The 12867-nt window shown below is 39.6% G+C and overlaps 1 protein-coding gene across 2 annotated transcripts in view; it reads right to left on the bottom strand.

Moving 5' to 3' along the window:
• Positions 1-3022: 3022 nt before the first annotated feature.
• The window catches only part of SLC1A2 (solute carrier family 1 member 2), a 90400-nt gene continuing 80555 nt past the window's right edge, over positions 3023-12867 (bottom strand). The window contains exon 11 of one of the 2 annotated variants that reach the window (XM_032110611.1): positions 3023-12132. In XM_032110611.1, coding sequence (XP_031966502.1) covers positions 12058-12132 — 75 coding nt within the window. In that variant the 3' untranslated portion in view covers positions 3023-12057. The remainder of the gene's footprint in view (positions 12133-12867) is intronic. The other variant, XM_032110612.1, reaches the window with a different exon arrangement.

Genomic DNA, 12867 nt, shown 5'->3' with positions numbered 1-12867 from the left:
CTGCCCCATGATGGGAGTTAAAGCCTGAGTTTATATTCACCACTTTTTATTTTTATTAACCTATTTATTTTAAAAGCAAGCATCCTGTTCAGGGCTGCTGCTGCAGATTGCTAGCAGCACGTTACTGGAGCCAGCTCAGGGAGAGAGTTTTCTGCAGCTTATCTAAGGTGAGTCTATCACAGCTGAGCCCCATCCACAAGACACAGTGATGTCAGCTGACAACAGCACACCAAGGGAGAGAAGAGTCTTCCTGCACATGCTGTGGACTACAGCCATCACTGATACAAACCTCAGCGAAAATGTTGGGCTCTTTTTATTTTTCAGATTCACAAATTATCCTGTGTTTTGGCTTTGTTCAAGCATTACCTGTCTATCTGTATCCTAGTGTGCAAGTACATGGGGTTTGTCTTCCTGTAAAACTGTTTCACAATCATCCACTCAATTCAGCATGTTTTGTTTTGCAGCAGTGGGTCTTCAGATTCACCAGCTTTATAGTTCTTGGGCAATTCCCTGCAGTTCTGTGTGGTTCACTTCCTAGTTAATCTTTCTTTCATTAATCAAGTGAAAGTCTGAAATAAACTCAAGGTAGGGATGCTTGTTTGTTGAGCCAGTGACTTAAAAATTAACAACCTTACCCTTTGTTCACGAAGGTTGATTTCTCCCCTGCCGATGAAGAGGACAGGTATAAAGCCTGCCTATTGTTTACAGGCTGGTCAAAAATGAGAGAAGCCAGGTTCAGAAACAAAGCTGATATGATCCAGTCAATTTAGATAACACCTGGATGAAACAATGGAATGAATTTTGAGTGTATTTCCTAGCTTGGTCCCTCTTCTTGTCCCTTCACTGCACTGGGAGTCAGCTGCCTTTTCTCGCTTGCACATCTCCACGGCAGCATGTCTCAAGTGGTGTCCAGGGATCACAGAAGAGTGATCCATGCAGCATCTTCAGGCACCCCAGTAAGAGAACAGCCAAATGGAGATAGATCAGTCTTACAAATGACCACAGGAAAAGCAAACATTTTTAGTTCAGTCACGAGTGAGAATGCAGAGCACAACACTGTGTAAAACAGACCCTTGTGTATTGCTTTTCTAAATACTCATCCCTGTAGGACAGAAGGCCCACCAAGAGTGTGAGGCCTTGCTTCTCCAGACCTTGTCCCTATAGTTTCGGTGGGAAGCAGTCAGTTTTGTCATTTATCTGTCTACACAGACACATCTTGTTTATGGCCACATGGTTCTGCCTGCCAGAACCACCATGACCACAAGACCTTATCTTGCATGCAATATTTTCCTTCCTGCCTTCACTGTGTGCTGTACAAGTGAGACAGCAGCAGACACCTGCCCAGCCTGGGAAGCTGCCTCAGCTTTGGATGCCTGCACAGGGCTCTGCACAGCTTTGGAAGCAAAATGGCACCAAGCCTTGCTAGGGTATCTGTACATTCTTGCAGTGCAAGTGCTTGCTGCAAATAACTTCTTCCTGCCCAACTGAGTGTAATTTTTAATGCTGTTTTCCTCCTAAAGCACCGTACGTTGGGGCCACCTGTTTCTTTCATAACCTTGTCCTGTTTACATGTACTATCTAATACAAAGGAGAAGATTATTTCAGATCTAACAACCCTGAAGTATTATCTCAGTTTTTCTTTCATGCCTGAGAGGAGATACAGAAATATCTCTTAATATGGGTCCATGATTCATGACTCACCAGATTTTATAGCCTCTTTAGCAGATTCTTTCCCGTAGAGAGGGACGCATTCCAGACACAAACACACTCCTGAAATTATCTTTTTCTCTAAGGCTACAGACATGGAGAAAAGGGGTACAAGTGGCTTGCAAGGGCTTAGAGAATCAATCTTTGGGGTGTGTATTTTCAGAAGGGTCAGCTTCATATAATTGCAGTACTGGTTCCTGCATGGGTTGGTTATTTTAGGTCATTTTGCAGAAACATTGCTTTGAGAAAGCAACAAATATAGGTCAGTGTCAAGTCTTTAATTTTAAACTTTTATCGTGCTGTGTAACAGAAGAACAGACACCTTTTACGGAAGGAATTTGAACGTACACAGTGCACATGAAGTATGTGAGTGACAGGCATCCTGGACAAACCCCAGCCAGGAATTTTACAATTAGCAGAATGCATTTATTAATGACACTTGTTGAGGAGACCAGATCAGGACATTTTTGCCCTGGTATCAAAATGGCAGCAGATAGCTGAGGCCTCACATTTACTTTTTGCCCAAAGATCCTCCTAGCACCACATCAGGACTTAGTTTGTTACTGACTCAGAGGGCAGACTGCCAGCTGAGGCACTGCCAAAGCCACTTCCTGCCATGCCTGGATTTCTGTGGAAATCTATCAAGTGGATGATTAAGAAGAAATAAGGCCAGGGTTGTGCACACTGTGAGTCCTTACAGCCGCGGTTTCGGTTGTGCCTTTATCACACACCGGTAGCTCTGCTATTTCCGTAGCGCCTGCTATTCCGAGCATGCAGAAACGTTGGAGCTTTCTCTCCATACTTGGCAGCTGCCACTCCCCTGGGCCATAGTTCACTCCATGAGATCTCTTAATTTATGTGTTAAATACTGTTTATTTCTTTACAAAGAACTCCAGAAGTTCTGCTACAGGCTTTGTTTATTATTTTTTTTAGAAAGGCTATGAATAAAAGATTTATTTTTTAGCAGCCAGGGGAGGGAAGTAGGTTTCTAAAGCAACTGCAACCATTGATCTGTATCCTCCTACTCTTCTAACATCTCTTTTCACTTCTCTAGGCTTCATTGCCAAGAACTGGAGTTAGTGAATCCTGGCCTTTGTGGGAAATGAGCTCATTTGCAGCCGGCATCCTGGAATATTTGGAGGATAAAGTGAGGGGTGAGATTTCTGACTCTTTGGCAAAGTCAGGTCCATCTTCCACCCTGCATGTAGTTTTCAGAACAGGCAGCCTCTCACATCAGACTGCTTTATCTAAACTCCTACACAAAGCATTCCCATATTGAGCCCAGGCTGAAATTAAAACCCAGAGATGTAAGCCATGAAAATTATGAATCAACATTTATTGATGATATGTACATAAGAGGTACGACACTTAGTGAAATATTATATTCATGACTATTTCCAGCATAGAAAGAATGTCTAGTTTGTTTTATACATTAGAGAAATCAGTTCACTCTGTAAGAAAGCATTAAAAGCAAATGACTAACAACCCTTGTAAAGAGGAAGGATCTGAACTACAAAAATAGAATCAGTCTACAAGGCATTCCAACTACAATATACAAGAACAGAGCCCAGAGTTGGGAGAAATTTTATCATCTGCATTTATTAATTTCTAAACAAACTGTGCTATAGATACTGTACAGTATGTCATTTCAAAATCTGCAGAACTTTCTGAGTGTGAAGACCAACCTTATCCCTCTTCCTTTTTATCCTTTTTACAACAGAACATCGCAAAGCATTCAGCTCATGCCTGGTCACCTTAAAGAAGGGGCAAGGGATGATGAGCAAGCAGCACACAGTATTCCAGTGTGCAATTCATCCTGAAGCATCATAATGGGACTCATCAAGCCAGATAGTTTCTGTGCATTGGGGCCTGATTTTTATTTCTTTCTGCCTAGAGGAGATGATTATATTTATAAGATCCAGGTCCAGAGTATCTAGGAATGAGTCAGCTTCTTCTTGCTGCAAGGTTTTACTTTCTCACAGATCTGAACTGTAGCTCTGATTTCAGAAGATTTTTGCCACTCACTATGTAGTTCATATGTGTTTTTCATGCTCAGACATACTTTTTTAAGTAACAGGCCTGTACAGCAACCACAGTAGCTTTAAAAGCCTTGCTTGGCATTTCTTTCTTTCCAATAAATGATCGTATCCCTTTTTAACAATGAAAGAAACACTGCCCCTTTGCCCATCTTTCTCCGAGACTGTTCCTGCTAAGGGGATGAAGCAGAGGTTCCTACTCGGACTTCTCAGGCACTCTGGAGAGATCTGGCAGCCCCTTGCTGCCTGCAGGCTTGCCCAGTCACAGCCACGGGACTGCACTGCTTTCCTGGCATCTGTGGTCAAGGAGTAACTGGAAGTGACTCAGAGGGATCCTGTGATACAGTGGCATGTGACTAAGGGCTGAATGATGCACAGAGCCAAGAGCAGCCAGGGCATCCAACAGGAATGCATGTAGATGGATTTCCCCTCGTTCATTGTGCCAATTTAAACCGTGACTTACTAAGCTTCTGGTGATAAAGAGTCCAAACATTTCAAGCAAACAAGAAGAAAATAAAACAGAAACTTATCACTCCAGGTGAACATTAATTCTTTATGTCATAACAAGTGTACTCACCAGGCAGCAAATCTATGCTGGGATCACTTTCACTCACTGCCAGGGAACTACACACATGCAGCTTCTAACACACAACATACTGGTTAGATAGTTGAAAACTAAAATTAACATATTTACAATGAGCTGGCTGCATACAGGACTCTGAATGTTATTAAAACTGGGTACTCCATAAGAGACAGATAAAGTAGTTAGTAAGCTGTGGAACCCAATCAGTTGAACGGTCAAAAAGAAAGAAACCCAGATACAAATGAAAACCAGAAAGGAGAACAAAATTTTAAAACACAGTCTAATTTTCTACTATGGCTCAACACACAGAAACCAATTAAATTAACTTAAAGCACAGCTACACATACTGTATACACCATTTCACTGAAATTACGTGTTGATAGCTACATTATCTACACTAAGTGCAGAGAGGCACTGGACATCATGCTTCAACAAAATGTCAAAACTGGTATCAATAAGGTTTTACAGCTATTAGTAACTCAGCACTATTCTACCTGTGATTCCTATTAATACCTGTTACATCTGATTTAAAATACAATATAGATTAAAATACAAGGGTATATCAACACACTTCCTACATATATATCTACTAGAAACTTAGGCTCCAAAACCTCAGCAGAATAACACGGCCCCACAGATTTCTGAATAGTTGAAGAGATACCCAGTATCAGTCACACTGGGACAGGAGTCCTTCCTATTCAATGTTTTCTTTGTTTTGAATTACAGTCAAAGAGCTAGTAGGCCACAGAAGATTTTTTCTGTTTGTTATATAGTTGTTATGAATATTTATATTAATTTACTTTTATTCCTCTAAAAACACTTCCTTATTAATTAAGCTGAAATTATTATAGCCATGGCCTTAATGCCAACAGGTATTTGCCTAATGGGAAGAGATGACCAAAATGAGAAGTAAGTGTCATTTGGGTCCAAAAATATAGTGGTTATTCTCTTTAAAACACATAAGAAAACAGGAGGTATTTGTATGGATGCTACCCAATTACATTGGTCCCATGGTGGTTCTGTTGGTCCTTTTTCAAGAAGGCAAAATTAGGTGGCAAAATCCTGAACTTTTTCCACAGGCTGAACTCACACACACTGTATTGTAGCAAGATGGATGGGGTACCTGACTACACGTTTTTTGCCTATCCAGATATGTTTTCTGTAAACTGCATTCTGAGCCAGTCTGTTATACATTAACAGGTCCTAAGGAAGAACTGCAGGATTTGGCAAAGGTAACATCAGGAAAAATTATAAAAGTGAGGGACGATTGCCCAAGACAGTCAATCTAGAAGATTGCTCAGATTATTATTGTTCCATGATGAACTGCAGCATTTAAGGACATCTTGAAATTCCTATTTGCTTCTTGCATTTTGTGCTTTGTCTATAATTCATTACCAAACATAACACAAAAATATTTCATTGATCCTAAATGTCATAAGAAAACTGGTTTTGTTCTAAGGTATAGGTCACCTTTAAAGGATTATTTCCCTACCTTATATGATCACATAGAAAACATTCTAAGAAAATATTTGTGTGTCTGTAAATTACAGATACTAGGTAATTTAATTCAGTCTACACTGTAGTTTCCAGAGAACAAGTACAAACCCCTAAAACCTGTATTATTCTTAACTAAATCAGTGTTGAGCACACAATATTTAACACTATAAATACATGTTCAGCTTTTTCTGATGTATTCTACAAGCAAGAGTTCATACCAGATCATAGGAAATAAGATATATTTAAGAAAGGAGCAGGATATATTGGATGGAAGTGTATGCAATTGTCTTTAAGTAGGAAGGACAACCTGTAGTACACAAGAACTCACAAGTCCATACAAAACACCAAAATGGAAATGATATAATCTACAGTACTGACTGCAAAATCAATATGCAAGCACACTTTGCATACAGTCTTTAAAAAACTGTAGAAAACAGAATGGAAAAGAATGATACAAAAATTCCAGCAGACAACACTATTTATGTACAAAGCAATATACAGGAACGAGACAATCCAGATTGTGTGATGCTGCCTATGACAGCTTCCCTTCGTGCAATGGTGTGTGCCACAGAGCATCATTAAAAACAGTTGCAGGGCTCCTGAATGTTGTGTAAAATAGCAGAAGGATTGAATGCTCTAGCATTGATCAGCACTGGCTCTGCAGCAGGATGGAGTTAGAAATGAGAGGGGATCAAAGGGTGGGTGAAGTGAGAAACCTCACAAGTCTCCCCAAACCTTGCATTAGCCTGTTGGCTATTTCCATCCTGGACTAGTAGAGAGCTACTCAGTGGCTCAGCCACGTGCTGTAGGCTTTTCTAATGTTTGGAGCCTGGCTTTTTTTATAAGACTGATTGTTGCAACTGCACAACCACCTTATCTGTTAGATTTGTATCAACCCGTTAGTGGGGAGTCACTGGGTTTCCCCTAAACAGGGGAAGATGTCTCTGGGATGGTGGGCACCTGTGAGGGACAGTTCCTCGGAGCCTTGTGCCAGGGAGGCCACTCAAAAGAGAAGTAAAAGAATTACCAGCACCTGGGCATCAGCAGCGGTTTGACTCATTCATAGCAGCAGATTTCCATTGAACATAAAGTATGACCAGGAAGAAAAAATGAGGGAGGCACCCATTGTAGAGCTTGTACCCAGGCACTGCTCCTGGGGGCTTTACCAGGAGTCCTGCCTCAAGTCTGTGCATTGTCTGGGGGGAGACACAGCCTTGGTGCTCATGAGGGAAGAAAGATTGATGACTTTGGAAGGAATATGCACCAAATACACTGTTTCAGGAAAATCATGAGCAAGAACACAACATTTTCAAAAACACCATGGCAAAGCTGAACAATTCATTAACAGCTTGACTGCCTTCTTTGACACTTCACTATTTTAAATCCTTTGTTCTTTTTAGTGCTTGAAACTACACTCTCTGAATCATTCTTTAGACAAAGGAAACTGGGTAAATATTTTCCCTTCAAAGTCACCAATATTGCTGGAGTGAAGAAAATAACTAATCTTTCCAAGAATGCTTTCTGCTGGGAACAGGAGCTTCTACATAGTGTTATATGGTGAATTATAGCTGAAGTGCTGTCCCAATGGACTATACACCTATCATAATGGCTAATATGAAAAATATCTTCATTGTGGCCTTAAAAGTCACAGTAATAAAATCATAATAGTCTTCAGGCTCATAACAGAGTAATATTACAGTACATTTTTATAAAGTGCCCTTATTTATCCTTCTGTAAATTAATTCAAATGCAGCAATAAAAAGAGCTGAATGGAAATTAAAGAGATGAGAAACAGTTATTCCTGTACATCTCCACAAAAGGATTCTTCTGAGCCCGGTGCTAAAGCTCAGAGTCTTTTTAAAGATAAAAAGAGAAGTGAATGTTAGAGGGGAGGTTTAACATTACCTATAGTTACGGGGATTTGTGCGACTGCTGCTGTGTTGCTACAACAAGGCTGAAATAACACAAGTGAAGGCAAGGAAGCAAAGGAAATCCAGGCAGTCACCAGAGCAAATTTGTTCACATGCTGATGCTTCAGTTTCTCAGATTAACAGTCTACTCGTCTGTGTGTCTACCACTGAAAAACTAATTACCCTAGGAGTGATGGAAAACAGATTAGAAATCTATATTACTCCTACTTTTAAAAGTGGCATAAGGTCTGGAATTCCATGTGCTTTGAGAAGGATATGGAGCTCAGCTGTATCTCAGAAAACGTGAGAAAAATCTGTAATGAGAGCGATCCTTATTTTTGTGCTGAGTTTTAAATTCAGTGCTGGACTTGCAGCACTGAAACAATTAGGTGTAAGAGAAGTATCTTGGCAGAAATCTTTTGGATGTGAGAATCAACTTCACTATAAATAGCAAAGACTATTGCCTAGGATGAGATTGTGAAATGTCTTATAACTTAACAGAGACAGGAAGGGACTTGACTTTTCCTGGAAGATTGTGACTCTCACAGATTCCAGTGGGACTTTCATGTCATCAAAGCATTGCAGGCACAGTTTTTACTATTGCAAACAGTTTTTCAAAGACATGCTGAGTTTCTCATCAATTCAAATGGAAAGAGCACATCTTGTAATAGTGACCAAGTGGCTTCTGCCCTACCTATTTGAAGAATCTTTGTCTGTAAGACCCACACACATTTCTTAAAAGGCTGGTGCAGCCATTGTCTTCCAAGAGAAGCAAGGGAGAAACAATTTAAGTGGCAAAGTCCTCCATCTCTCCTGCAGTTCTATCATAGAGTGTCCTTTACTTTCAGTGAACAGATACTACGAGAATGCTGACCCAGCTTCAGCAGCAAATGCATAAAGCAAATGCGTAAGCATGTGCGTCATTTAGTATGCAATGAACTGAGTCTTTGCCTGGTCTAGACTTCTCCATGTGCCAGTGTGCTGCCAGCAACCCAAAGGCCAAAGGGTATCACAATTGCACAGACAAAGGTTGGGGGAACTGACAGAGCAGTAAATGAGATGATGCAGAAAACAATGACAGTATGGACTACACAGAAACCAAATGACTTTTCACTGAGCTATTCCTTTAACTTTACCACCCCAGCACTTCGAGCAGATACAAAAAATTTGCCAGATGCATATTAATGCATTGACACTCCTAGTGAAAGTAAAAGGAGGCTGGCCAGTAACCAGAACTGCCTGCTGAAACGTGAACCTTGGCTTAGCTGAAGTGGATGGTCCCTCGGTTATTTTCTGTTTATTTAGTTAAGTAGCAACACGGCCTCATGTGGAATGAGCAAATAGAGAAATGAAAGCCAAAAGTGAGATATATTTTCCCACAGAAATGGAAAGCTTTTTGATGATTTAATACAGTGCTGCTCTGGAGTAGCACTATATTAAATATTCAGTCAGGCTACAAGCAGAGGAATACATGAAACCCAACATTTCTCCTTCTCCCACATCCACATTTAAATAGAGAAATACCATCATAATTATATTTTGAAAAATCCCTGAGTTACTGTATCTACAGAATTACCACTTTAAAATCACAGTCTGCTATTCTAATCCTATCAAGAGATCCAAATTTATTCTCCTATATGTGGGTGGGGTTTCTCTAGCACTGCATTCCTTCCTTCCCTAGCCTCCATCCAAAGAAGCACTCTTCAAAGGACATTACATCCCAAGTGGATAACTGTAAGCATATTCTAAGTATTTCTCAATATGTAATTTTGTGGAGCTGCCTAGTCACATGTTGCTGACATTCCTGTTTGTTTCCAACTGCTAAACAGTTTCAAATGACAGTTAAGAGTATATGGACCAGTTTTCTAAAGCTACTTTCAACACAAGCAATCAGTGTGCCTGCTCCCAAGAAACTGCTATGGTGAAGAGGATGAAAAATCATCTATTATTGGATGAGTTGTGCCACGAAACAGCTCAAGAACGCTGGATATAAATTGGGGTAGATGCTGTGTATTATTCTTGGATATAACTACCACTTGAGTGAGAGTGAATTTCACTTGATGAGAGCCAGCACCCTCAGAGTAAGGAACATTTTACAGTACCTACACACCATCCCAGGCACATTTCTGGCACATAACCCAGTGAATGCTACTTGGGAAGCAATAGCTAGATAGAGGTTAACTCTGGATATGCTAATAGCAATGACTGAAGAAAAGAGAATACAACCTGTCTGCCACTTCTCTGAATAACCTACAATTCCATCCTTCACAAAAAAAGTAAAATAAAATCCTGAAGATACTTCAGGAGGCCTTTGGAAGAGGCCTCCCCCTCTAATGTTACAGGCCTACAGAATTCACAGTGGTTCAATATTTGTTAAATTATATAGGCCATTTTGCTTAGGATTTGCTTGGCCATAGCATTCAAGTGATGACAAAAATACAGTGGTAAGAAAAATATTCCATAATAAATGCTTAAATGAGGGATACTCTGACAATGGACTTGATCTTGCACATCATTGATCATGCAAGTAGCCTTGGCTGGCTCAGGTCCGTGTGCAGTTTCAGAGATATTTATATGAATGCAGATGAACAAAAGCAGATTATATTTTTACTTTAACAGCTTCTACAGAGCCAAATAACACTCAACAGTTAAACACATTGTTCCTGTTTAAACCCATGACAGGTCTGAGCACAGACACTGAATGGCCTATTTCCATAAATGTTTGAACTCTGTTTCTTGCCATTTTTAACTTCAACATATGCTCATATTCTGATTCATTCTGAAAACTTCTGAGAATTCCCCTCAAAATTGCACAAAGCTTGTTCTGTGAGTAGAACCTTCCAAGGCCATGTGGCTCAGCTTTGCTATGGAACGTGGTAACGGTATAATGGTATTCACCAGTATCTTAAAATTGCTAAGTATTAACAAGAACCTTTAAAAAATTTCACAAGGTGATTATTCTCACTGCAATTTCTTCCGACAGGTTTAGTCAGACATAGCATGTTGACAAAACACCATCTCATTAATTCAGATGCCATGTGCTCAAAGAAACATTTCTTTGACATTAGGGAGTTATATACTTATTACTCTGCAAAAGAGAGAGAGAGATGTAAATTCAACGTACTGGCCTAAATCCTGAAATTCTGGTTTCATTTTCATTCAGTCCTAACCCTGGACAAATTCTCTTAACCTTATATGGAATTTGGTTTAGCAATGAATTCAGGATTTAGCCACTCTCTGAAACATGACATACTTGAAAGATGGCTTTCACTTCATAGCAAATGCTACTGATGATCACATTCAAAAATTCTGTAAGAGTAATAGATTCAGAATTTGTTTGCAGTTCATTATCAAATACCCAATCAGGACATCCATAATCAATCTCAGTAGTACCTTACTTGAGTATCCCATCCACGTGAGAAATCCCTCTGACATCAGTGGAGAAGGGTAAAAAGTAAGGTACTACCTACTTTGATTAAAAACAGCACAACTGAGTCCATGGTTTTCTGTATTTTGCGCATCAGACATAGATTTAGTGAAGGAACTACCACCTCTGTAGTTATACTGCCTTGCATTGTATGGTGCATTGTGGTCACGAAGCAGCACAGCCCCAGCATAAAACAAAGGCTGCACCTGCCCTGGGACATCTGATAAAAACACACCCCATGCACATACAAATCTAAGGTCTTCTCTTGATGCTAAGCATTAGTTGTACTGATCTAACAAAATTTCTGGGATAATTTATTGACTTCTATGCATTAATCTTGCCCCTGGATATAAGGTCAGTTTAAAGTACAACTAGGCACAAAAGTACAGTGCTTGTTATTATCAAAACAAATAAGAAATCTTTATGGATGTTTTCAAAAGGTATTTTAGCCATACAGTGATAAACAGATCGGGTATGCCACAAGAGTCACCAAAACACTTGAAGGCTTACGTGGTGTTATGTTCTCTTGTATCTGTGACCCTGAGTCCCTGTAGTGAACTGTACTGGCACTTTGATCTTCCCATTTTGCAGCATTTACATTCTCTGTGTCTTGAATGAAAGGGGAAGTGGGTGAGAGCACATTGCACTGCATGGAGGATTCTCCAGGTGCATCATCCAAACTGTAACACAGGGGAGACAGATGGCTGTGGATCATTGCTTGGCAAAGACACTACAATGACTTGATGAGATCTTTGCTAAGTTTCAGTTACAAAATTAAGCAGAAATGGTAGATGTTAAATAGAAAAAAAAAAAAGGAGAAATCTTCTTTAATCATGGTATCTTCTGCCAGAAGATAGCTTCAGGACTTATTAAGGATGCAGCTAGGAATCTCTTCACTTATTTTTCACGTTTCCAAGGCTCTTCTTCAACAACATTGAAGTCTGCAGATTTGCCATTGGTTGCCAGTGTTACCTGCAAGTAATTATCATCAACAAACGACTTAAAGGCCAAGGCACTTTGACAAGAAAAGTAGTGAGTTTTATATGAAAGGTTATGATATTTGCAGGAATTACATACACTGTCACTTATTATATAAGTAAAATATATTTATTCAGAATTCACAACACTCCCAAATAGTGACACTCCTGTTCATTTATTTATTAAAATGACTAGAAAACATCAGTAGTAGAAAAATGTTCCACATTTTCTTAACCTTCACTGCAGGTTTTTTTAAATAAATATGTCAGATTCTACTCCTTTCTATCCCTTGTAGATTTCTCTGGATTATTTCAAAAACAGACTATTTATTTTTTTAGTGTAGTAAATAATATTTTTTCAGTGGAATTCCTTAGCAAAGCTGCGTAACTGATGCAACAACATGAAAAATATGCAAGGCCAGAATAATCAGAGGTGTGTCTCTACACAAACTCACCTACAATTACACCACCTTTAAAGAAATGGGAGAAAAGACATGTTGTGAACGCATTGTTCATCATACCACTGTAACAATGTAGTGAAATATTTTGACTATAGTCCAATTAAAAATTCACAGTAATGCTAAACTGGTCGCACATGATGTACAGCAAAACCTCACTCTTTCCTGTAAAGATACATGCTGGAATTTTTAGGTTTTAAGTATGGTAGAAGACCTGTAGAGATCTACCAACTCACAGTGAACAGCGTGTCGTATGTTCCATTCCAGAGATC

The sequence above is a fragment of the Corvus moneduloides genome, chromosome 6, assembly GCF_009650955.1.
Source record: "Corvus moneduloides isolate bCorMon1 chromosome 6, bCorMon1.pri, whole genome shotgun sequence".
Lineage (NCBI taxonomy): Eukaryota > Metazoa > Chordata > Aves > Passeriformes > Corvidae > Corvus > Corvus moneduloides.
This window is presented reverse-complemented; position numbering and strand designations above follow the sequence as displayed.